Source organism: Macadamia integrifolia, chromosome 3, assembly GCF_013358625.1.
Source record: "Macadamia integrifolia cultivar HAES 741 chromosome 3, SCU_Mint_v3, whole genome shotgun sequence".
NCBI classification, from domain to species: domain Eukaryota; kingdom Viridiplantae; phylum Streptophyta; class Magnoliopsida; order Proteales; family Proteaceae; genus Macadamia; species Macadamia integrifolia.
This window is the reverse complement of record NC_056559.1, coordinates 7,236,787-7,263,532: the sequence shown is the minus strand read 5'-3', so window position 1 is coordinate 7,263,532 and position 26,746 is coordinate 7,236,787. Positions and strand designations below refer to the sequence as shown.

The 26,746-nt window shown below is 37.0% G+C and overlaps 2 protein-coding genes and 1 non-coding gene across 3 annotated transcripts; 1 reads left to right on the top strand and 2 right to left on the bottom strand.

Annotated features, from left to right (window-relative positions):
• Nucleotides 1-713: 713 nt before the first annotated feature.
• On the bottom strand, nt 714-785 carry TRNAM-CAU. Its single transcript has one exon. It is a non-coding gene; the product is annotated as a tRNA-Met (tRNA).
• Nucleotides 786-14,621: 13,836 nt separating this feature from the next.
• LOC122073353 (E3 ubiquitin-protein ligase ATL4-like) lies at nt 14,622-16,344 on the top strand. The gene has a single exon (XM_042637929.1). It carries the CDS (start codon nt 14,800-14,802, stop codon nt 15,916-15,918), a length of 1,119 nt encoding a protein of 372 aa, XP_042493863.1. The 5' UTR covers nt 14,622-14,799; the 3' UTR covers nt 15,919-16,344.
• A 1,954-nt stretch (nt 16,345-18,298) lies between these two features.
• Nucleotides 18,299-22,751, bottom strand: LOC122073603 (probable disease resistance protein At4g27220). The gene is made up of 4 exons (XM_042638199.1): nt 19,260-22,751; nt 19,064-19,102; nt 18,620-18,692; nt 18,299-18,530 (listed from the first exon to the last, which is right to left on the bottom strand). Exons 1-2 carry the CDS (start codon nt 22,330-22,332, stop codon nt 19,077-19,079), a joined length of 3,099 nt encoding a protein of 1,032 aa, XP_042494133.1. The 5' UTR covers nt 22,333-22,751; the 3' UTR covers nt 18,299-18,530; nt 18,620-18,692; nt 19,064-19,076.
• Between the last annotated feature and the right edge of the window lie 3,995 nt (nt 22,752-26,746).

The following is a 26,746-nucleotide window of genomic DNA, read 5'->3' as shown; positions in this document are numbered from 1 at the left end:
CAATAAAAAAAAATCAGGTTGCGCTTTTTGTATCATTATAATGGGAGATGTGTCTCATTATTTTAGTTCTTCATATCTTGATTTTATCCATTCGTCTTTTGAGAGCTTCCTATCCATTAGTACTCTCAATAAGGGAATTTTCAGTTTCATTTGAAAGTATGACTTGATGTGTTTGGATCTTGATGAAACTTTCCACTATGAGTTTGCTCACGATAATTGTTTACTGAACATTTGATGAATCCCTTTGAAGTTTCTTCACACCTTGAGAGTTGAAACTGATTAATCCTTGCAAGGGTCATACACATCAGAAATCTCATGAACCCTCAGTCTCATTCCCTCCCCATCCCACTTCCTTTCCCTGCCCCCAACTCTCTTGCTCTGGCATGGGTGGCATGGCCTCTTCCTCCAACCTTGACAGGATCGGGTCAGTGTGAGACAGAAACTTTCGTATAGTGGCCCCAAAAAGTTAAGTACAAGCGTACAGCGGTGAAGATTTAAAGTGTTTTTCTTTTGAAAAGAGGAATTTAATTATTGAAAAGTACTCCCAAAATGATTAACTGTTACAGGCCAAAGCACCTGCAGAAGAGTGGAAAAAACAGAAACAAGAAAGGAGTGAGTAAAAAAAACAGAAACTAAACAACAAAAAGGAGGAGTGAGTAAAAAAAACAGAAACTAAACAACAAAAAGGAGTGTGCCAAGAAGCTTTTCTCTTATATCAGAGCCAGGTTTCGATCCTGGGACCTGTGGGTTATGGGCCCACCACGCTTCCGCTGCGCCACTCTGATTGTTGAGATTAAGACTGTCATAAAATATTTAAGACATAATATAAAAGATTGGTATCTCAATTATTGCCAATTTATGGATTCTAAAGGGATAGAATTAAAATCCAATATTATACTATTTGTATTCAATCAGTTTTTTAAATTGGATTCGGATGGCATCTAGAAATCGACTTTTTGAATACTAAATCTCCTAAATGGATATGAATATGAATTAAATAAAAAATTTCTGAACATTCATTTAGATCCTTACATGCAACGTGCACCTTAAGAAAACAAATAATTACCGAGGAGGGATATCAATTTGTCCTAGTTAAACTGACAAAGCCAATGTAACACCGCTACAGCAGAGACTTTAGCAATGGTTAATTAGATCATCCACAACTACAAGTGATCTCTGAAGTCTAAATTAAACCCACCTTAATTGACACAGGTACTTCATTGAGTTTGAAGTGTTAATTAAAGGAAATGATAATTTGGGAAAGATCGAGTTTCCCTGAGGCCTTGTACGCCTTAGATGTACACAAGGAGTATTAATGGGGTATTTTGAGAAGGTTCTAAAACCCTAAGATGGAGAATGATGAACCTCACTATGCGATGAAATTAAAATTTAAAATATTCTATCTAAATGAGGAACAAATTAGAATAGTAGCACAATACTCATTAAATTTGCAAAGGTATAGTCCCTGCATCATTGGAATCTTAGGAGTTGTAAAGCCTTAACACTTCATGTATAGGTGAGGAAGGGTTTCACTTTGAAGTGGGGGACCTCTCTGTTAGGGTTCTGGGGCGTCATCCACTGCATGTAGGGTTAAAGCAAATGCTAGCTTGGGCCAAGCATGCTATAGAAGGTTCCACTTCAAAAGTGGGACAAATCTATGTATCGGCACACTCATATAAAAGGAAAAAAATATTCCCATGACACCGGATTGTGATTTCTTTTCACACCTTCTAAATAATGGGCCATGAGGTGTACAATGATACTCTCTTAAACAAAATATGGGAACTTTACTAATGAATTTGTTTTCCTCCATACACGGCGAGTGTTCGCCCATCACTAAGATTTCATATTTCGCTTTTCAGGCCAGTTTACGTCCGGAAATAGATGAGGAATCGAACCTGAGACCGTGCGCCTAATTCACACAATCCCCAGTTCGCCCTAACCATCTGGACAACCCACGGGTTGGTCTCACGTAGCTTTAACATGTATTACAAAATTATCTGCTATTGAGGATTATAGAAATATGAACCCTGCATTGGTTAGGGTTTGGCTTAATGTCAACTAAATTTTCTTTAGATTTCTTTGATCCTAATTCTCTGTATGTTTTAACATAAGATGCTTAGAATTAAATAAAGTGAACTTTTTTTTTTTTTTCATTTACACGCAATCTTTGGTGAAAAAAAATAGGCTTCACCAAAGAACTTCTTGTTCCTTCTTCTTACTTTTAATAAAATAAATTCTACAATTTTCTGTTCTATGTTTTATTTCTACATTTTATTATATTAAAAATAATAATAAAAAGAGTCTAGTAAAAGATAGATAAAAAATTTTAGGAGCGCAAGATGGAATCTCTCATACCAAACCAATGAAAACATGAGAGGTGTCATGTGGTTCGTACACGGGGGGTTCACATTTGAAGGAGGATAGAGTGTGAAGGGATGCATGATATCAACGATGTGGAGATCATTTAAAAAAAAAAAAAACTCTAAAATATTGCATTTTGTTATTCGTCCATTCTTCGGGGTAAAATATCTGTTAACAGGCTAGGGTGAGTATGATATACCTATATGTTTCGTTGCAACAAGAAAATCTTCTTTGTAACAAGTAGTTTTGTGGGTCGATTATTGGACACATTTTATTCATGAAATGGTTGGATATACGGGTATTATTCTAGATACACTAAGATAATTTTGTCACATCTAATGTATTTATTCAATCTAGAAAGGACCTTGTATTAGAATTTAGAGATTCTATGGCTCAAATCTTAGTATTCTCTTATTTATCACTTGCGTCTACTATTTATGCAGAATTCCGTCATCTATTATTACAAAGAAACTGAAGAAACCCTTATAAACAAAAGAAATTGGAAATAAAATGAGGAAGAAATTACATAAGTAGAAATAAAAAGAACTTCTAAAACGATGGTGACTAAATAAGATCAAGAGGGAATAATTGAAAAAGACACTTACACTTCCATTTGTTTAAAAGAAAAGGAGGATCATATCTGGACAAAATAGATGAAACAGAAAGAGATCCAAGTAAATGGAAACGAAAAAACAAATGATGAATTCTACTTTCACTTTAAAGAGACATCTTATAAAAATAACCTAGCTTTAAGAAGTTCTCTCAACAGAAATATAGAAATTTGAAGCTAGAAATGATAACAAAACTAGTTTTTATTGTAATTTTGTGTGTATTATTCATTGTATAAAGAGGTAAAAAAACCAGTGGAGAATATATTAAACAAGGTAGAGTGACTATCATAGTTAGTAAATTTGTGTATAATACGTGGATTTTTGTTGTATTCGAACGTTTCAATCAAAAAGTCATAATTTGGCATATCAATCCAAAAAATCTGTATTATACACATATTTTATAGGTACCTATGTTATACTCATTTAAAATGCGTATAATACGTTTTATTCTTATTAATACATTTAGTTGTGAACAAAAGAAAAAAAAAACTCAACCCTAGAAGTGAAAACGACATTTCTCCCTATAATTTTGTGTGTATTATTCATTGTATAAAGAGGTAAAAAAACGATGGAAACTATATTAAACAAGTATAGTGACTATCATAGTTAGTAAATTCGCGTACAATACGTGGATTTTTGTTGTATTCGAACGTTTCAATCAAAAAATCATCATTTGGCATACCAATCCAAAAAATCCATATTATACACATATTTTATAGATACCTATATTATACTCATTTAAAACGAGTATAATACATTTTATTATTAATAATACATTTAGTTGTGAACCAAAAAAAAAACTCAACCCTAAACGTCAAAACGACATATTTTCCTTTCCGTAGGTTTTTCGATTTTGAGAAAAAATGTGGATGACACAAGTCTCCCTTTCTTATTTTATTAATTTCAACCCCCTCTTTCCATATTGTTGCTCACTCTCTCCTTTATTACTTTATACCCTTCATGTAACTTTATTTCAAGCTTATCCTAAATCTATTAATCAAGAACCTTTTGTGACCACCCTCTTGTTTCTATCCATTAGCTTATTAAGTCTACTTAATTATAAAATTTTCACCCAATTTAAAATCTTACCTTAATTACAAATCTACTGTTGGTTATTACGATTGAATTATTGAATATCTAAATAGACTTATACACAATTTTATTCTGATTTTATAATACAGATCCGCATTAGTAGGGGTTGTTGTGGATTTTTTTTTTTGATAAGATAATATCAATGATAATATTTTAATTTTTTAAATGATTATCTACACGCTATTATTATTATTATTATTATTATTATTATTATTATTATTATTATTATTATTTTGATAAATATATGCTATTATTTACTATGACAGAAAGTAGTTGATGGATCACTTATCAACATTGGCTATGATAGACATGATTAAACTTAATTAATATTAGATGTAAAACAAACAAAATTGAGAAATGATCCCCAATTGGAAAGCTAAATTGGATTTAGGTGTTAATGAGAGAATGGAATATTAGAATTTAGTTGTAAACAACCAGTTTGAATTCATTCTTACTACCAAAATAAACCCGTATCATTGTCGTACGCATTTTATTACGCCGAATTTCTGAAAAAGTATTATTTTTCGAATGACCCATTTAATTGCCGTACGTATCCATTCCTGTATTATTGTTATTCCCAAACTTACTAACTATGGTGATTATACAAGATAACGATAAGCATGTAAGGTAGGATGACTCAATAGGATAATGACTACAACTAACATTGCATACAAGGTAGGATGACTCACCCACAGTTACAAACTCGTCTACAGCTAACACCCCCTTTAAACACAATATGTTGACAAGACCATTTGAAGTTTGGATATTAGAAACCATAGATGCATAGATGTGTGTATTGTAAGAAGATCCCCCAATTGATATTCCGAGGGAAAATAAAACAAAAGAAGCATCCCTTGACGAGTCTGTTAACTCTATGTGAATCAGCCCACCTTGTATATGATGTAGCTATTGTCATTATCCTATGGAGTCAACCTTCCTCTGATACCTTGATAGCATAGATATTGGAACTAGCTTTCTGTCTATGTGTGTATTATTTGTTGTATATAAAGGTATAAATACAATGGAGATAAGAATAACTTATATAAGGTAGGGTGACTATACAAGATAATGATGAGTATATAAGGTAGGCTGACTCAATAGGATAATGACTATAGCTAACATTGTATACTAAATAGGTTGGCTCACCTACAGCTAACATTGTATAAATGGTAGGCTTACTCACCGACAACTACCAGACTTGTCTATAGCTAATATCGTATAGAAGATAAAGACAATTTCTGGATTTCCACTTTTCATTTATGTTTTAAATTATTTAATAATTTTTAAATGAAATAAAATAGTAATTAATTAAAATATTACTACATATGATATATATAAAGAACAAATTGAGCACAATTTTGCAAAGAAAATACCCCACTTCTTTCTCGAGAAGAGAAGGAAATGTGCTCAATATCATTTGATTGAATAGTTGACTCAACTCCTTGTTCTTTGAAGAAACCCTCCACTTCAATTGGTCTTTTTTCACGAAAAGAAGACATGAAATTTGCTCGTTACCTATATATTTCAACCCTTCTCATACAAAGCAACTTGTAACACTAATATCAATTGTAATTTTGTCACTTCGTCTATCAAAAAAATGATACCTGGGGCATTTTACTGGTCAATTCAATAGTGAACAACAAAACAATACATTTAGGAGAAAAAGAAAAAAGGAGGTTCACACTCCACATATTTAATGAGGAGAAAGAGAGAGAGAGAGAAGAAAAAGATTGTGGAACGAAAGTATACACTGACAACAATGTATATTACCTTTTTCTCCTTAAGTTAAAATATATTCACTTAAAAATAAGGATCGAGTTTCCCTGCATCAACGGATTCTTGTTCACAATGGACGATCAAGACCGCTCGAGGGGGGGGGTGGGGGTGCAAGATTTTCGGACCATTGGATTGCGTTGTCAAGGAAAACTTTGTCCTTACCAAAATAGCAGTTGTAGAGATACTCCAATCCTATGGATAGAAGCTCGTTAAAAAAAAAAAAAAATCAAAGCACTTGATTTTGGTCACCCACTCGTTTACAGACTTAAATCTTCTAGAGCTGATAGTGAGTGACAGTTAAGATCCAATGGCTAGGAGAGTTTTGACATACACCCCAGTCGTTGAATGCTCACTACCACTCATTGCCTCCCCACAGAGGATTTTTGGGCCTCGTTCACTGTCAAAGCATTGGATTCAAGAATTTAGGGAGAGAGCACCACTTCTATATGAAGGATTAACCCATTGTGTTGCTCTTAAATTGTTCTTTCCTTCTTTCTTCTCGAGGGATTACTGATGGAAAGTTTTCCAATCATGGTGGTGGTTAGGATAGGAAGCAATATTGGAGTATATGTGGAGAGTAATTATTACACTCCCGGGGATCTGGAAGATTAATGATTATCCATTGGATCAAACCTTTATCAATATGGCCCACATAGGAGATAAACCCAAGCATGGTTTTATGAACCTTGACTGGACCAGAAAGTAAAACACAAGAGTACTTGGATGGTCGTACCACACATCTTACCTAAACCATTGACATGATCAACAACCCTCATTCGAGACCAAACCATTTGAATCATTTAGTTCTATAACTCTATCGGCCTAGTCGAAGTCCAATACCATGGGATATACCTTGGACTGCCAACCTTCTTCGGAAAGTCAAAGCGACAGTTCTTTACATGCATCTCTAATCGGATGCAAGAAAAAATTAATGGATGGCGTGAAAAACTGCTATCGGGTGTAGGCAAGTCTACTTAATTTGATTAAATCTGTGGTATCTGGCATCCCAACCTTTGTAATGTCCATTTTCCTCCTCCCCATGAACAGTGTAAAAAGCTCAAAAAATTAACTAGACAGTTCTGGTGGAGGAACAGTCAGGGCAATGTGATTCATTACGTTAATTGGAAGACACTTTGTAGATCGAAGAAGGGGGCCTTGGCTTTAGAGACTTCATCTCCTTCAACCAATGTAACGCCATGGCCCCATTAATCTGGCACACTATTGTCCTCTTTGGCCTATGGGCCTCAAGACTTTAAACATTGTGCCATGTTAAAGAAGTTGAAGGTTATTAACTAGTCCAGGAACCTCTCTCTAGGCAATGTGGGACTAAAATTTGCACACTCTTACCGATCTCCCAAATCCTCTGGTACTAGTCATATTCTTGGTGGGGATACCTCATCGATCTCCCAGGCGGGTCTGGTACTTATCATATTCTTGGGTCATCACACTTTCCATCGTTCGGCACAGCTTCCCCGTTGTGGCCCCACACGCTAATGAGGTCCGCTCTAATACCATTTGTAATTCCTCGACCCTATTAACCTGGCACAATATTGTTCTCTTTGGCCCATGGACTTCAAGGCTTTAAAACGCATTGTGTCATGTTAAAGAAGCTGGAAGTTATTAACTAGTCCAGGAATCTCTCCCTAGGCGATGTGGGACTAAAGTTTGCACACCCTCACCGATCTCCCAAACCCCCTGATACTAGCCGTATTCTTAGTGGGGACACCTCACCGATCTCCCTGGCGGGTCTGGTACTTGCCGTATTCTTGGGTCGTCATAACCAAGCCCTCCTTACACAGAAGTGTTAGCGCATCATTCAGTACCCGAACAGCCTTTGGGTAAAATTACTAAAAGGGAAATATTTCCCAAATGTGGATTTTCTTGATGCCTCATCTCATGGTCAGAATTTGTGGGGATGAAAAAGTCTTATGAAAGGAAGGGAAGTACTTCTTAAATGCCTTTAGAGGAAAATCGCCAATGGTATCTCGACTAGAATATTCATGGATCTCTAGATTCCCACCCTTCCTCTTGGTCGAATATCATGTCACCCATCCTAGGCTCAGAATGCATAGGTTAGCAACCTTATTGACTAGCGTTTCCTTTGCTAGAAATCTGATCTTCTTCAAAGGTTATTCACCCTATCCAATGTGTGTGCCATCCAACAACTACCAATCCTGTCCCCTTCCATTGAAGATGGTTGGATATGGTGTCTTTCAAAGACTGGGTCCTTCTCAGTTCGAATTGCATACTTTGTTTGTCTTCCTCGATTTGACTCTCCATCTCTGAGTAGCTCCCACATCTCATTTAACCCTTTCTGGTAAAAAATCTGGAAAATACCAACACAACCCAAGGTACAAGTCTTCCTTTGGAGATGTGGTCAAAATGTCATTGTGACAGCTGCGTGTCTCTCTAATAGGGGTATTGGACTTAGTTGCCTCTGCCACATTTGTAGCACTAAAGAGGAAAGCATTTTCCATGCTTTGTTTTCATGCAATCATGTTGCCGTAAGCTAGAAGGCTTCCCCCTTAGACTTGATGTCTCAGATTACTCAGGCACTTGTATACAAGATTGGTACACCTTTGTCCACTCTCATTACAATGGGGCATCCTCTAGATCGGACATGGATCTTATCTGGTGCTCTATTATCTGGCAAATTTGGAAATCAAGGAATCGCACAATTTTTGACTTCGTCGCACCTTCCATCGAATCTACCTTTGCAATCGTCGCGCCGTCCATAGAATCTACCTTTGCAGCCTACTACCATATGATTGCCGAAGGCCGTAGGCAGAAAACTTCCCATTTTAGTGACTCTGGTGACTCTCTGTCGTTTGCTCAGATTTCTCCACATCGGGTTGATCACTTCACCATCTACTGTGATGGTTCCTGGGATGCCAACTCTCACTCTGGTGGGAGGGGTTCCATTATCTGGGATCCAGGTGGTGTGTTCTTTGGGCAAGGTGTAGGTGGCACATATCTCATTCTGCTTCTACCACTGAACTTGAAGCCATTCGTGATGGAATACTTCTTGCTTGTACTCTTAGCATCCATAGGGTCACTATCAACTCGGACTACCAAGCTGCCATTTCGTCCCTCAACGGGTCCTCATCATCTCTGGACTAGGCTGCCACTGCCCTTGCTTTGAAAGTTTAAACTTTGTCGCTCTCCTTTAATTCCACTTTTTTCAGTTTTATCGGCAGGGAACATAACTCCCTCGTAGATTTCTGGCCTAGGGGGGCAATAGGCTTAAACTTTCCCGAGTTTGGCGATTGACCCACCCCCTTTCATTGTAAATAGGTCCGTTGTTGATGCTCGGCGTTTCTCCAAGTCATCTTCCTCTTTATAAATCTTCACTCTTCTGACAAAAAAAAAAAAGATATATTTTAATGTACAAAGTTTTCCTCCATCAGATTAGAATTTTCACCGTTGCATTCTAGGGTTCACAAACCCTATCGGATTTTAAAAACATTCCTTAAAATACCCTCTTGATACCCCTGGCTGTGATGCATCTATTACCACCATTATGAATGGATGTAGAAAAACTCATCCCTATTTTAATTGAGGAGAAAAGAACACTATCTGGTTGTGCATAGTCCTTTAACCCTGTACTAACACGGGGTCAATCGAAGTGCACGTCCATGCATCCAACATGGGGGTGAATGGGTCATTTCATACCTCATGTATCTGACCTCGAAGGTTCACAATTAGGTAGCATTCTCTCACCCTTTAATTGATTATGCTATTTTTTTCGATTGCTTTAATAATAATTATCCCACAACCATAAACAAGAGCTACATAAGTGAGAGCTTATTGATGTTGATTATTGCCCAATAATTCTCTCTCTCTCTCTCTCTCTCTCTCAAAATATTCATGTGGCTTTTTCTAGTGATGATTAATCAATTTTTAGAGGACAGTTAAATTTCCTAGCTACTTACCCCATGCCTTCTTTATATATATTAATATATATATTAAAGGGGCTATCCTTGTCCATATGAAGGTGAGTACACAGTCCAATGCTGCTGATTTAGAGTGTGTGTGAGAGAGAGAGAGAGAGATAATTTTATGATTTTTAATAAGACATGGTACACAGTCTAATGCTGCTGATTTAGTGAGAGAAAGAGAGAGAGAGAGAGAGAGAGAGAGAGATAATTTTATGATTTTTTAGCAAGACATGGTAGCGTAGATTCAAAGGTAAATGGGTGTTGATCAGACTTTTGAGAGATTTGTTTATGAGAGAAGCATTATAAGTAGAGATCCTTAGAACAAACATTTGATTAAGGTGTCATGCATAGGGATCTCTTTTATATTTCTATTCAGACATGAAACCTAGGAGTTGGAAACCCTAGAAGGAAGTGGAAATAAAAAATTCCTTAAACTATGAAAGGTGAATAGAAAATTTATAAAACCAAGTCATGCTAGCTATACTAATCATGAGGGTATGAGACAGCAGAGAGGGATCTTAAAAAGGGCTGTATAAGAGGGCACTATCCAAAACAAAACTGTGTACTTATTAAGAAGAAAAGTAATCTTTTGTATCTAATGCTTGTAATAAACGAGCAATTAAGCTCCACTAAGCAACCAAAAAAGTTGAAAAGCTGCTTCCATTAATGTGGTATCCCTATTCCCCAGAGCATGCCAAAGGGAACAAAGAAAGCAATGTTTGCAGTAATAACATATGAGAAAGAGAAGGCACCATCTTTTGAGTGTTTTTTTCTTTTTTTTTGTAGAAACCATCTTTGAGTTGTATGGCAGAAGAAACCTACATTGTCATTAAATTTGGCAGCCGCTGTTTTGCTTGTAAAATGTACATTAACAGTTTTAGTTTTAGTTTTTTTTTTTTTTTTCGAAGAACTTTATCCACTTACACCATTATTGCACCAACGCATAGACCAATAGGAGGCCATGTGAAGGCATTTTCACTATACAGGGTGGGGCGGGTTAGCACAGTCTTTTTGTGCTCACTTGTGTCTAGGAATAGACACATGCAACCAGATAGCTTCGTGGTTTTACGTATTGGCATCAGATCAGCCATATCTATCAGTATCATCTAAGACTGATAACAATACCTAATCAATCCGGGATCGGGTAAAATCGTTAAAAAAAAAAAATTTTTATGAAAAGTATGAGTAGTATCGATCGATCCGGACCAATACAGCCATTCCCATATCAATATCTTATGGGTATCAACCGACACTGAGACTAACTTCGATATCGATACTAAGAAATAAATGTTTATGTAGCTTTCTTTTTCCTTTTCGTTTTTTGAACTAACAATGATATTCAAAGACCTCACTAAACCCCCGGATGCAGGAATTAGATCAGCACCAATGCCTATGCTAAGAAATAAAGTTTTTTTTTCCATGAGAGGCATAGTTATACCATAGACACAGGAACGTGTAATGGCCACCTTGTCTTGTCTAGGGTTGCACATCCCTACAGGAGCCTCTCACGGACAGAATACACTTGGCCGCCAGTCTTTTTTAAAAATATTTTCTAAAGATATGCTCAATATATCTGAACGATCTGGATTAGACACACATCAGCCTTCCCACATGGTATAAATAAACAGCTCACCTAATTTCAGAAACTTTTTAAATTTTACTTTCTACCCAAAGAGTAGTTAGATTTTACTTATTATTTTTCAGTCTAATTATTGGATGGGACAGGTTTTGATTGATTATCTAGTTCTTACCCTCATTCGTCATTACTCTACCTTCCCAAGTTCATATTAAATTTTACTAAATAACCAACCAAGCCAAGTATCCAGCTGTTTTTTGAGTTAAGACCTCTTTTTTCAACCCAATTAATAAATGATATCCACTTAACCTTGACTCAACCAGACCTATTGCCACATCTAGGAACTATCCCACAAAAAATTCGAAATTTTCCCTCTCTTGTTTCTATGAGAGTATTTATCTTTGTGGGGTTCACATCGATCAGGTTTGGCCTTTTGTTATGTGGTAATATCAATTAGTTTTCAAATAGTTTGGACATATTATCTATATCATTGTAAATATCTAATAAGCAATGTTACAAGTGTATGATTAGGATTTGTTTTAGTGTCATTGTTGACCTGACGCATAAAGACTGGGGTTTCTCATGAGTAACTATGGGAAAATCATTCGAAATGGTATAACTATTGTTTAACGGAGGTCTTTGGATATTCTAGTATATATGAATAAGTTATTTGATTGAGATTGAAGAAACTAAAAGAATCAAGTGTAGACCTAAAATAATCGTACGAGAAGAAGTGAAGGAAGATGTGCATAAATTAGGCCTTGTATCAAGTATATATAACTTTAAATAGAACCGATTAAAATGTGAGTATCCTTGTAATACCACATTTAGCTATGATAAGATTAAATTATTATTGTTATATATATCATAATCTAATCATGATTTGATTTTTGTCTAATCAAACGTTATCATGTGTCAATTTAGAACTTTGAATAGTCTTAATTTATTTCGACATCAGACAGCGTTACAAGAAAGAAATAATGGAAAAACGTGTCACACATGGTGAGGAGTGTGGGAGTGTGGGACTTGTGAGCCATACAATTGATATGGATTGACATATGACATATGTAGGTTGTCCTTGTAATTCTACCTTGCACACCTAGGTCATAACCTAATGGACCACACCCCAAAGTTGAGGCACGTCCGAATGCTGATCTATGGATTAACTCTCTTGAAGTGCACCATAGATGCATGGCATATGCACCACTAGTTGTTAATCACTATGTCCTCTTGTGGCCTTCACCTCTTAAACAATGAGTTTCATTATTAACTCTCACCTAACAAAGGTCTGAAATATCTTTTCTGATTCAATCAAAGGGTCAGATCATAAGTATAAGCTGAAAAATCTTATCGAAATATGCATTTAATTAAATCTAAATTCTCAAGATTATCAACTTCCTTTCCCTATCTATCCAAAAAAGAATTCTACAAATTGTATTGTGTGGCCTAGCATCTTAACCCATTTGAATAAAGGCATTGTGAGGAAAAAGTAAACAAGAAATAAGAAGGAAGAAATGGGGTGTTGTGGTTGAGTTGTTTGGGAAAGTTAGTGGTATCTTCATCTCGTCGTAGTCAAGCAAAGTGACAAAATCAAAAATAGATTAATGAAACTTATCTAATTGACTCAGAAAAAGAAGTCTTTGCTAGAGTTCATTTTCCTTTTTCTATTAGATGGGAATAATCCATGGATTGATTCCTTAATTAAAATTTCTTTTATATATATATATATATATATGTTATAAAAGGAAATTTCCATTTTGTGTATAAAACCCAAATTTATGGATTTTTATGTGTATAAAACTCATAAACAACACTTGTATTTTGAAAAATACATGTATTTATACATATATATATATATATATATATTATAAATATAAAGAAAAAATAGATTCACATTTTTACTTTATATATAAGGGTCAAAAGATAAACAAAGTGAGAGACTTCTATGGAGAAGTGATTTTTACCCTTAATATGTACTAGATTCTTTACTTTAGTTAAAGTGAAACCAGCCCTTTTTTAGCTTTTAGAAGCATTCTCTTCAAATTTTGTATATTTTTTTTAGAAATTACCAAACAAATTTCTTTCCAAATTAATTTAATTAAATCTACAGAAATTAAATAATTGGACTGATTTCATCAACCTTATTTGGAGATGAAACAGAAAAAAATGGAAACAAAAGTGTTGAAAGAGGAAACAGATCATCACCTACCTACCCAGCATGATGAAGAGATAAATGGAAATGATGTTCATAAAATCAATCCATGCGGATAAGATATTAGGGTGCCAACATGTATTTTTATTTGGGCACGAGATTATTGTCTAGTCATGTAGTCTTTGTACTAGTGTAGGATCAATGAGAGTAGCATGCATAGGAACATCAACATTAATGAGATATTTTATTTCACAAAGAATGGAGCGATAATTTTCCACGCAACGAGCTAACGTTCTTTTCCTATGTTTTTACATACCAAATTAGTTTCTTATTCTTTCCCCACTCTTTTGTCATCATCTAAAACAACAAACAAATTAAGATAAAATGATTCTTGCCCCAGAGTGAAAGGTGCAGTAGCACTTATCGTTCTCTATCCCTTTCCTTATAATAGAAAATGATCTTTTTGCCCCAAGGGGAGAGAGAAAGCGGGAGTTATTAGAGCACCCTTTGCCACAAGGTAGAAAACTACTCCCCATACATAAAAGGAGAAAGTTTTCCTCACAAGAGTGAAGAAAAAATATACCCGTCTAAGGTCACAAATACTCTGTCCTCTACTATACAAAATCAATTTCTACCAAAGAATAAAAAATAAAAAACTATACAAAATCAATAATACACTATCCTTCTCCTAAGGCATGGCGATGAAGAAATTCTTCCTTCACCATATCTGAAGGGAAAATTCATTTTTTTTAGCCAAATCTTTCTCTCTCTCTCTCTAACATGGTTTTAAGTATCCAAATCATATTGACTGTATCGAATTATCATCAATACCTAAGCGATCCAGATCAAGTATCCATATCATTTCAAGTGTAAAACAGTAAAAAATTATATAATTAAAATAATAATAATAATAATACGCACTGATCCCATCCGATACCTAAATCCTGGATTGATCTTGATCCCGATCCCGATCCCGATCCCGATCCCGATCCCGATCCATGCTCTCTAATCCAATTCCAGGAAATAGACGACACGTGTGAAAAGACTCGAGTAAACACACGACTTGCTCGGAAGTCAGAACTACCTACCTAAACAGAAACTTTGGAGAAAGAAGACACCAATTTAAACCCACGTCTTCTTCTCCTGTCTCCACTGAATTTCTCTCTCTCTGTCTAATCTTATAGTCTTCTTATTCTCTCTCTGTCACTAAAACTGGAAAACTCTAATACCTAACCGTCTCACTTTCTGTCACACAGTTAAATAGAAAAAGAAAAAGAGAGAGTGACAAATATGAGAAGAAGGCTGGATCTCTTGCCGGAGCCACCGCCTCGGCCATTACCGGCCGTCGTTGGAGGTGGAATTGCAGAGACTATTGGTGGTGGTGGTGGTGGTGGTGGAGGTGGTGCTACTTCTTCGTCATCATCGAAAGGTAATCTGACTCCAAGCCTTCTCATCATCGGTTTCATCCTGATTGCCGTGTTACTCTTCTCCATCATACTCCACCTCCTCCTCCGCTACCTGAACGGCTATTGCTGCAGCAGCAGCTCCTCCCCTGAAGATCACGACATGGCCTCTGATCACGCACATCACTCTCACCGCATCTCCAGCAGACGCGTATCTCCCGAGTATCAATCCTTGATTGACTCACTCCCTCTCTTCTCTTTCGACTCAGTCACCGGACTCAAAACCTCTTCCGCCGTCGACTGCGCCGTCTGTTTATCCAAATTCGAGCCGCACGATAGTCTCCGGTTACTTCCTCTATGTTGTCACGCTTTCCATGCTCATTGCATCGACACGTGGCTCGCATCCAGCCATACTTGCCCTCTCTGCCGCTCAACCATCCACGTGGACGAATCGGACGAAATGGCGAAGCTCTCTTCTTCGTCGGCCGCCGGCAATAGTTTCCGGTTAGAGATTGGGAGCTTCAGTCGACAGAGAGTTGCTGCCGATTCCAGTGGTCTTCCCAGCACCCGTAGGTCTTACTCCATGGGATCGTTCGAGTACGTGGTGGAAGAAAACTCCGAGGTGGTGGTGGAGCCTATGCACAGACGAGGAGTTTCTGATTACAATCTTGGACGGAAGGAAAAAGACGGCGAGGATTCTCCGGCGCCAAATGTGCCGGATCCTCAGCCGCAGGGAGCTCAGGTGGCGGCGGATGTGGCCGGCGGCGGGAGGTCGTGGTTGAAGGATTACGTGGACAGATTGGCTTCGTCGGCTTCGTCTTCGTTCTCATCTCGTACTCTGTCATTCCGATTTTCAGGGAGAACATTCACCGGAAGCAGTCGCCGTAGCGACGGTGCCGCTGCCGCTGCCGTTACCGGTGCTGGGGAAACGGGGAATTGGGATTTGGAAGGAAACTGGATCAGCGAAGAAATGGGTAGCTTCTTTCGGTGGTTGTCCGGCATATGACAGGCAATTTGGGTCATAGTTGGGGCAGTTTTGTCAACAAGAAATAGCCTTTACTTGTAGAAAATTAGAATTTTGGGGAACTGGGCATATAAAGGTGAAGATAGAAGCAAGGAAGGAAAAGAAATTATGAAGATGCCCTTTAATTCTTGGAGGGTTGATCTCACTTCAAAGAAATGGAAAGCAGATTTGTTGTTGAGCTATAAAAGTCAAACAGATGAGATTTTCAATTTCAGCAAACTTGGGATTCTGCTTTTTTTTCATCTTTAATTTTTTTCAATTAAAGATCCAGAAAGATAATATTGACATTTTGATCTTGAATGAATGAAGTTGCAGGTGGGTGGGGATTTCTGCTTCCCTGTGTCCCAAGAGAGGGAGAGAATTTATGAGTCTTGTGACTAGTGATAAAAACTGTTTATTAAATGTCCACCACCAACCCTGAAACTCCAAGATGTGGTTTTCATTACAAATGGGGGACAGAGTACCAAAACATAAATAAAAAAAGAAGAGATCTTTATTGTGAGAAATTCATAACAGCAAATGCTGCAATCACATTCTAAGAGAGGAAGAGAACAATTAGAGAGTTGGGTAAAAGTAAGGATCTTCTTTTTCTTCTTTTTTTTTTCAGGTTTGGACTTGGGAGGAGTGCTGGAGGAAGTGAAAAATTCCTTGAGATTGCTTTGCTATGAAGGATTCTTATGAAGCCAGAAGCTATCAAATTTTGAATGTAAAGAGAAGCAAGCTTGTAGGCTTGACTTCAAGGATAGTGAGCAGAACCCACTATCTGTCATCTTCCCTGCTCACCAGAAAAGATTCACAAGCACTAAAACATTCACCAAGGACAGTAAACTAAAATAATGGTCAAAACAATTTGTTATTTAATATTAGCTTGGCTCCAGAGTCAATTTTTTGTAGGAATATAGAAAGGGCTCTCCTTTAGATATTAATCCAAATTATGTGATTAGAGATAAAAGATCATAAGCTTTTGTCCTCTTAAGTTCTCCAGACCAAATTTTCTGAACCTCCAGGATGATATGAAGATGAGATAATAAGAAAAGCCAGACCAGGTTTAACTTTGCTTTATGATGTCTCCTTGGTGGATCAAAGATCACACATTACATCTCAGCCACCCTGAGGAAAACCTGATCAGGATGATTTATAGCTGAATTACATGAAGTTTCTCATGTATTTGTTTTTCTTATATTATTGCACCCTAGTCATCCAACCTATCTCAACTTCTTATCAAATCAAAAAGCTTCTGAACAATCTCAACAGAAGTCCATATTTACCATATGGTTTGATATACTAATTATTAGGTTGTTTTCAAGCTTAAGATTCTCCCATATGTGGGAAGAACTGTACTATTTTGATAAGTGATGAATGTGCAGAGTGTGAAGCAATTTTTGAATGGGGGAAACTTTGTCAATGAAGGGTGAAGTCCCTGAACACAATGTCCCTAACAATCTCTCCTATTTCTGATCAACATATCTTTGCAATCTATAGTCCATAAATAATAACAAAAGATCTCTAATTTTGACCTCATCAAATCCTGCTTAAGTTTATGAGAATAAATCAGCAGATGTTAGGTATGAAAGTTTTTGATGAGGTATACCGTGTTGTTTTAGACCTGGCATAACAAAATGAACTTTACAGCCAAACAACTAGTGGCTCAAATCTGGGAATTTTCAGTTCTGCTTTCATTTGGTTGATATTGTAGCATTTCAGCAATGAAGAATAGAAGTTCCAACAGTTCAGTTGCAAATTTATCATTTTCCAAGCTCTCTCTTTTAGAATTTATGCTTTGGAAATAATTTGTTTATCGCATCAAACTGTCATGTTTTTTCCCATCTCCTTTTAACTAACCTATATGGAGACTGGTGTAATCAAGTGGGATTGGTGGTCACACCTTCCACTTCCATTAATCTGATATTTGGTAAACTTATGGTGATGAAATCTACATTTTGGGTCCTAGCTCCCTCATCTGGGTTGCAACTTCTAAGAGAACAGGGGTCTTCCATTCTGAAAATCCTTTGGTTCTCATAGATATGTCCCCTTGACCACTCCACACGGATGCATGTGAGACACAATATAGCAACGGGACAAGATATTAGCTTCTATGTTACAGTATTACAGACTTACATTATGTTTTCTTCTAAACCAGGATCAGGAAGATTAGTTTTTTAGCTGTAGCAAAATCTGGTCAGATCTCGTAAACTTGGGAAATGATCAATGCCTTCGTCTTCTTCCATTTCTTTGCTGATATCTAAATCTCTATTGTCTATTAAGTATATCATTCAAGCCGAATATTTAAACCCATCAACCCCCCCCCCCCACCACCAAAAAAAAAAAGAAGCCAAAGTTTGAGAAAACAAATGCACACCATTCTATTTCAGTCTTATCAGAGTATCAATTACAACATTTATAATACAATATTTACAATATTATAATGCAAATACACACGCAAAGACACACATATATACATGTACATTCAGTACAAACTGCCCTTCATTTACATATATAAGAAATATGACAACGAAATCAACAATAGTCAATTCCAACCTTCTGCGCAGTGGAAAGAAGGAAAATCACAATAAACGTTGCATCTCTCCACTCTCCGGCAAAATTATGGACCAGTTTAGTCTATAAGTAGAGGAAAAGTTTTCGAGGAAAAAGAATGTACACAAATAGAGAAGAAGAAAACTACATTTTAGAGTGCAGAGAATTTAATATAGGATTATCCTCCTCCTAGTCTGGTCTTTCTTTTCTAGCTTCATCACCTTTACAACATGAAAAGAGATGATTAATGAATGCAAAACTATTAATAAATTCTAAGTGTAACACAAGATTAATAGTTCTAGGGCCATTTGGTTTAGTGGATATTAGTATATGAATGACATGGGCTTGGGATGATTAGTTCCTTTCCATTTCAAAATCGGATGGCGAAATACTAATTGACCACCTATAATTAAGGTTCGTATCTCAACCATGTTATCTGTTATCTGTTTTGATATACAGTCAGAGGAAAAGATTTGAAGGGGAAAAATGCATACAAATACAGAAAAGAATCAGAAGAATAGTACCTGCATGCTAGGTAAGAATATAGGGAGATGGATATACAAAAGGAGAAAAGTATAAGAAGTGTGAGTACCTGCATTCTTTGTCTATTGTAATGTTTCTTCTTCATCACCTTAACAACATGAATAAGAGATAATTAATGGGCATGTATGCTACTAACAAATTATAGGTTATTAGAGAATTTATTGTTTAAATACTGTTTGATTAAGAGAATTTTAGTAGTCACTGCATATAGCCTACCAAAAAAAAACAGAAAAATATCAACATACCTTTATTAATCTTAAAATGCTCTGCATCTGGACATCTCTCCATGCACAGTGTGTCAAAAGATGGGGTTTGGAAGGCAATACCATTTGGAATGATATTCTTAAGGTTGTACAAATTTTCCAGCCGTAGACTCTTGAAAAAAGGGAGAAAGACCATGTCAGGGGCAATGGCTGTATTCTCCATCACCCCTTCTTTTACTTTGTCCTTCGTTATGATTTCCTGCAGGACCTTGCAATCTTCCACGAATAGGTACACTAGTTGAAGAAGACCTTGAACAACAGACAAAGGGAAGATACATCTCAAATTATGGCACCTTCTCACTATTAGAGTTTTGAGGCTGCATAGTATCACACTTTGGGAAGAGCCCTTCCATGTACTTGATGGCAGAAGAAAATCGGTCAAACCATTACAGTCCTCCACCTCAAGGACTTGGAGTTTGAAACCATTTTGAAGCTGGCCAAGGCAGATCTTTCCAAGCCTAGGAAGATTGTGGAGATGTAATTCCTTCAACAAACTATGGAAGGCAAGCTTTGTTTTTGGAAGCCATTCGTCTGCATTGATGATGTATTCAATGTGATCGCAATCTCGGATGGAGAGGTTTCTCATATTCTCTATTGATGTGTCCTGACTTAGATGCAATTCTTCATCAAAATTCTTCAACATCATGCATTCAAAATAAATAAGAACTTCTAATCTCTCCACCACCAACTTGTTAAACCAAGCAGGGAAAGTGTTGATAGATGTGTTGAGGATTAGTACTCTAGAACTTAGATCCTCTGGAAACTCAAGATGCCTTACCTGTTCACTGCCTATAAATATACAAAAGTTATTCCATTTTGGGGGAGGATTGACCTTTTCAGGTATGTGCTGGGCATCTGGCAGTTCCACCGACAAAGCTACTAGGCGAGGCAAAAATGCCACCTCAAGAAAGCTAGCATTGGATCCTTGAACAGTCTTTGAAGACCACCCCCGGAAGCTGCATCTCATGTCTAGGACCTCTAACCGAGACAAGTTCACGAACATTTTAGGAAGAACTGTTTCCATACGAGAGAATGAGATGTCTAAGAGCCTTAGATTGTTCAATTGTTCTATTCCTCTTGGTAGCTCTGTGATGAACTTAGACTTGGAAAGAGTAAGTATCTCAAGGTTTTTTAGGTCCCCAAGCTCAGGTATGGGTCCCCTGAGATATTGATCTAAGCAAAGAGTCCGGAGATTCTTCAAGGGTTGTAGAAGTGATCGTGATACTGAATGAAAATGTTGATCCAAAGCCTCCAATGATGGAAAGCACCCACTAAGATCCAAGACTCTCAATGATTCCAGTTCTTTGAAAAAATCATCAGACATCTCCTGTACATTGTGATTCTGTTGCAGCAATAACATCCGGAGTAAGGGATACTTCAATCCATTGGGGAGCTGATGAATATCATTGCACATCAATGAGATCCTCATGTAATTTTCAGATGCCATCACTCTCATAGGCCACTCCTTCAACCCTTCGCCAGCTCTTACCATAGATTCAATATGACGATGATGATTTAGTACTGTAAATCTGCGAACAACGTCATGCATTTTTACATGACCAGAAACATCTCCTTCAAACAAGAAGCAAGAATCTTTTAGCTTTTTCACCATGCCATCTACGGTTTTCATTACTTCAGGCCATGTCTCGGCATGTTGAGATTGAAATACTCCCTCCCCAATTCCATATATCACCAATTTTGTTATGTGAATACTGAACTTCTCCGGAAACAAACAACACAGTAAAAAGAATTGCTTGATTTCTTCATTTTCAAGATAATCATAACCCAACTTTAAACATGAGAATAAGGTTGCATCAATGCCTTTGGCTTCTATGGTTTTAAATTTGGATGCATTTAGCTCCTGAGCAGCTCCTTTCCATTTGCTTGGGTCCTTGCCTCTCAATGCCCTTCCAACCGTAACAAGTGCTAAGGGTATACCTCTACATTCACTAGCAACCTCCCTTGCCAAATCTCTGCAAGATGGGGAGTATACAAATTTACCCACGTTCCTTCTGAACAAATGCCAAGCATCTTTTTGCATCAAGTTGTCCAAGTGGATTATCTTGCTTTTCCTTGGCATAATATCATGGCATACCTTCTGACTTGTTGTAGTGAATAAGAGTTTACAACCCTCATGATGGTCCTTCTTACCATGGGGAATCCCTATTTTTGATGGTTTAAATCTATCCCAAACATCATCTAAGATTATTAGGATCTGATTTTTATTCTTTATCCTTTTGGATAGCACATCTCCCCTCTCACCAATGGTATCAAGTGCTTCAAGTTCTACCAGGCCCAATGCGTCCCCAATTTTCTGTTGAATCTCTCTTTCATCGAAGTGTTGTGACAAAGGCACCATTACAACCTCCTCAAACATTCCTCCTTGTTTGGCTCTCTTACCTACTTCCATTACCAGGGTTGTCTTTCCCACCCCACCTATGCCATAGACCCCAATCATATTGATCTCCTTATCTTTTAATCCCTTCATCATCTCTTCCATGATTGATTTCCTGCACTCAAACTCCATGAAATCTCCACCTGAAATTGGTTCCAAGTCCCATTCATCAGATGTCATCGACTCTGCATCTGATCCATATGTAATAGGTTTGGATTTTGTGCCTGATCCAACCATGATCAGTTTGAAATTTGTGTCTGATCCACCCTTTGTCAGTTTGGATTTCGTGTCCAATCTATCAGATCCATGTTTTAACTCCAAGTCCGATCCATCCACAATCGATTCAGAGTCCACGTCTGATCCTGATCCTGATCCAACAACATCAGGTTTGGACTGTGTGTTGGATCCATCCAAAGTCTGTGACTCTGTCTCCTTTGCACCCTGTCCATCAGGAATGAGTTGGGGGTTTGCTTCCAATCCATCAGATACATCCAAAATCATTTTGGACTGCTCCTCAAATTCAATCCCAATAGACTCAGGGTTCAAGGGAGGCTGAGGGATTGATAAAAAAGAAAATGATTTCTTTTCACTTAAAAGCTTTTCAATCTCCTCCACCATCTCCTCTGACTTCATACTTAGGAAATAAAAAGATGGGCACATTCCCACAAACCATTTCTTGTTATGTTTAACTTCATCATCTATCCACCTCCTCACTTCTTGTTCAGTCTTATTTGCTCTCACCACCTATGTTGCTACTGCTTCCATGATCAACTCCCCATCAGTTTCAGCTATTCCAACCAATCTTTGTACATCATTAATCACAGATACTAACTCTCCTAATCTACTTTCAAGATTAGCAATATTTGTTTTGTAACTAGTGCAAGCAACCAAGAATTTAGAAGCTACTTGGGATAAATATGTAAATGATGGGAAAAATGATTCTAATGCACGAAGAAGAATGTGTAGTGATAAAAATTTCAGAAAGACAGTTGCCATGGTAGACATACCTCTCCTTCCAAGATTACTACAATGGCGTAATTGACAGCCGTGAAAGTGAAGATTACTTGGGAGAACCCAGAAGATAACAGCTTTTGTTTGATTAAACCAGCTCCAGATCAAAGGAAGTATATATACATGGTGAAAGGATTAATAGAAGTTAACACTCAAAAGAATACTTTGCCTAAGGTTTGTGTATACAAAATGCCGTGGAATGAATGTAACTTTGCTTACATGAAAGGAAAGCATCAAACATAGAAGAAGTACATACAAAAGGGAGAATCTGGTTTGCTTTAACTAAACCATAGAAACATAGAAGCAAAGAAGCAAAGAAGAAGATGATCAAATCAAGTATATGGTGATGTCAGACTAGGCTAAAATTTTGACCCTTACAATTAGCAAGGTATCCCTCCTCATATAAAGTGTCTTACTCTATGTAGAGATGAAGACACCTTAAACATACTAATATGGCATATAAAAACCACACAGAACATGAAGATCAATCAATCAATCATAGTAAATACCTTATATGAGAATGCAAAACTAAATGAACCACCCTTTGTTCGCCTTCAAGAGTGGCTGGAAGTAATGTGATGTAGGAAGCTTTGTGGGTGGGGAAAACTTTTAAGGGGAGCTCTATTTGTAGTATTGCTATATGGGCTTTAGCTTTCGAAGTTCAATTGTGTAGGGAATATGGCCTTTAATTCCATTTGTGGCAAAAGTGGGCCAAAGTACCGGAGGGTTGTAGATCTCAAAGGCTTTATGGGTATTTTTGTAAATTTTCTATGTAAGGTTTCGCTATATATTTGTAGTGAGGTTTTCTTTCTAGAGCGGTGTGAAGACAAGCACTGTAACCTTATTTTTCATTACCAACAATGGAAGCAATCTTGAGAAACCTCGTAAATCTATGTACGTGTGTGATTGTTTGTTCTTATCTTTTCTTTCTTTTCTGCATTGTTTTGGGGTTGTGTTTCTATAGATTGCACTCTCTAAAGTCCTTTACAACATGAGGGACTCAAATCTGTAGCTGAGGAGGTCCCTCTTAAAGATTTTGAATGAGATAAGGGAAATTTTGCATCAAGGGTAAAAAAATGAAGATTAAACTGAAATGGAACCAAACCACCGTCCCTCACTCCTCACTCCTTACTCCTCACAACAGTGCTAGAGCCCCCAAAGTATAACCAGTTGCAAACACTTGTTGAATTGGGGACTGTAAAGAAAAGAATGGAAGAACTGCCTCTGAATGCACTAATGCCTTTTGACTTGTGGAAATTGGATTCGGCTTGACATCAGACCTAATTATCCGGAAAAGAAGCATAGAAATTGGAACGAATAATCGGTTTGATAGAGTGAAGGATGGAACCTGCTTCTGATAATGGAGAGACAAGGGCTTCCTAAACAAGGATTTAGTCATCAGATACTGAACCCGGATCGACCCGTATTGGTTTGATCGTTGCTTTTCATAAAATAAAAAATAAAAAAATAGTTTTTTTATTTACAACTTTACCCCCATTCCGATACTGATACCTGATCCTGGATTGGCTGATCTGATATCGATACCTAAAACAATGTTCCTAATTCCTAATATTTTATTGATCTCCTTCTCTTTTTTTTATTATTTTTTCTTCGCCAAGATTTATATTTGTTGAAAAAAAAAATCCTAAAAAATTTAATCCCACATTGCAAATAAGTGGGAGAAAAAAATCTGTTATTAATTGAAGTATGACATTTTTGGAAAATGGCCTTTACTGTTTTTCCTTTTTTGTGTAAATTCTTCATACCCTCAGTCGAATTCAGATCAGGTACGCTCCTAGTCCGGACATTTAGAATCCATTGTCTCTTTTTCTATCTAATGGATGCTAAATGTTCGGATCAAGGACGTACAAGAATAATCTCTTACATGAACCTGATCCGACCTCTCCTAAGTCTGTACATCTCTCACTTTTTCTTTTTCTTTTTTGATAATAACATCTCTCACGCTTGAAAAGCCCTAATTAACTCACTAAAAATCTAAATGAACAAACCACAGACTTAGGTGGTTTTATCTTGTGACATAACTGAGTTTGGACCCCTTTGCAAATGCATGCTAATCAAGCGCTGGTAATGCACTCCCAAATATATGTTCTCACTCTGATGCAAATGAGAGCTTGAAGATTTTTGGTCCTCTAGGCCAGCACAAAACATCTATGGTCAAGTGCAGATGCATAGGCTAAGGAGATTTATTTTCATGTCCCATGCCCAGGAGATGTCCTTGTGCAAAAGCAAACGTTTACCCCACGGTGCGGACAACTGGAATTGTGCGTCGATGTTTGCATAAGTTCAAAATGTGTAAACATAATTATAATCATTGGTGTGTGATGATTAAATTTTCAGACTTAACATCAATAAAATATCATGTCATGTATTGGCATGTCTCCTCTTGTATGTAGATCTCTTATTTTGAACCTGTTTGGGTTGTAAGGAGACTTCTCCTAACTTGATAGCCTGCTAGGATGCAAATGGATTGAAAATTTGTATCTGATTCATGTCCGTATCTATTTAGGAGATTTTATATTTGAAAATTTGATTTCCAAAAATTATCCAAATGATATAAGTTCTTATTTTAACTTCTATTTTAATATCATAAATCAGAGTGACACAGCGGAAGCATGGTCGGCCCATAACCCATAGGTCCCACGATTGAAACCTGGCTCTGATAGATCAGACAAGCTTCTGCACTTCTTTTTTTCCTGACCAAGATGGGTTGAGATGGGTTGAGCCTCCTGCTCAATGCCCAACCATGCAATTCTCATTGGCCAGGGCACTAGCACAGTGGCCATGCTACCCGTTCACCTTCAATCACATAGTTTTCTTATATTATTTTTCCTTCCCCTAACCTTTCTTGATCTTAGGCTGCGTTTGGTTGCAAGGGAAATGGAAAAGGGAAGAGAAGTGAAGCGAAATGAAAGAAAAAATTTTCCCTTTTGAGTCATTTGGTTGCAACAAAAGTGAAACGAAATTTATTTACCAGTTGTTTGGTTGGATGTAAAATTGATGTAAAATTTTAAAAAACTAATAATCCAACCAAATTTTCTAAATTGTAACTAATTAAACCCTTTTTTTCTTTGGTAATTAATCGACACTAGATCCATAACCCACATAAGCTTCATATTGATTTCCCACCTTTCATTTTTTTTATTTTCTTGTTCCCTTTTCTACGAGTCTGCCTGGAAAATATGAATGAAGGTCATGGAAAGTCAATAGTACAAGCACAAATGTGTTAGGTGGGCAAAATGTTCAATGCCACCATGAAGAGCCAAAAACTGTTTTCCCTCCATCATTCAATCATTGTGGAAGCAACCTAGTTTGCAAATGTCACTGTTTTACACCTGATGTCCATGCATGACACTGGCTTGTATGGTTGTGGCGAGTTAATATTGGCTGTAGGATGCTTCTAAGCCAATAAGACACTGCTGTCATTGCAATGTCAAGAATCCTCTTATTTCTAGCAATGGGAAGACAAAGTCATAGTTCGAAGACAACGAAGTAGTGGGCATACCTGCTGCAGTCTCCAAACCAAAGAACAGATATATAATAACACTATAGTTTGGTTGCTCGGTGTTCATCTTGACTAGAACAATGCATCTCAAGTCCCAACTCTCAATGCTCTCCTAAGATATAGAAGTTTGTGCATTATGGCTTTGGTGATTGGATCAATACTACTTGGGCAAATGTGAAGGAATCTTATGCCAGATTGATTAGATGACAACTCCTGTGGAGTCATGTTAAAAAAAAGAGAAAAGCAAAAAACAAGGGGGAGAGAGGACCATTAAAAATAAACCGAAAAAACAGAGTTGCTGAATTAGGTGTATAAAAAGAATGAATAACATTTCCTTGTTAAATTTTACTGTCAATTTCATTGGACTATGTCAACCCGACAGTAGCCCGATTCCTAAAGCATCTCTCACTTCATTCATTCCTCTTGTTCAATGAGCAACATGTTATTCTCTCTCTCTCTCCCCGTTTGAAAATCTTGAACAAGATAAAAGAAATGTCATTTTTTGGCTCTCTCAAGTCATCAACTCTTCTTTTTTTTTTT

What these genes read in the sequence shown, in the direction of transcription:
- LOC122073353 (XM_042637929.1), top strand. Translation starts at nt 14,800, where the DNA reads ATGAGAAGAAGGCTGGATCTCTTGCCGGAGCCACCGCCTCGGCCATTA.
- LOC122073603 (XM_042638199.1), bottom strand. Translation starts at nt 22,332, where the DNA reads ATGTGCCCATCTTTTTATTTCCTAAGTATGAAGTCAGAGGAGATGGTG. An exon ending in GCATTTTAAGATTAATAAAG is followed by an intron (nt 19,103 to 19,259) that starts GTATGTTGATAT and finishes CATGTTGTTAAG; the next exon opens with GTGATGAAGAAGAAACATTA.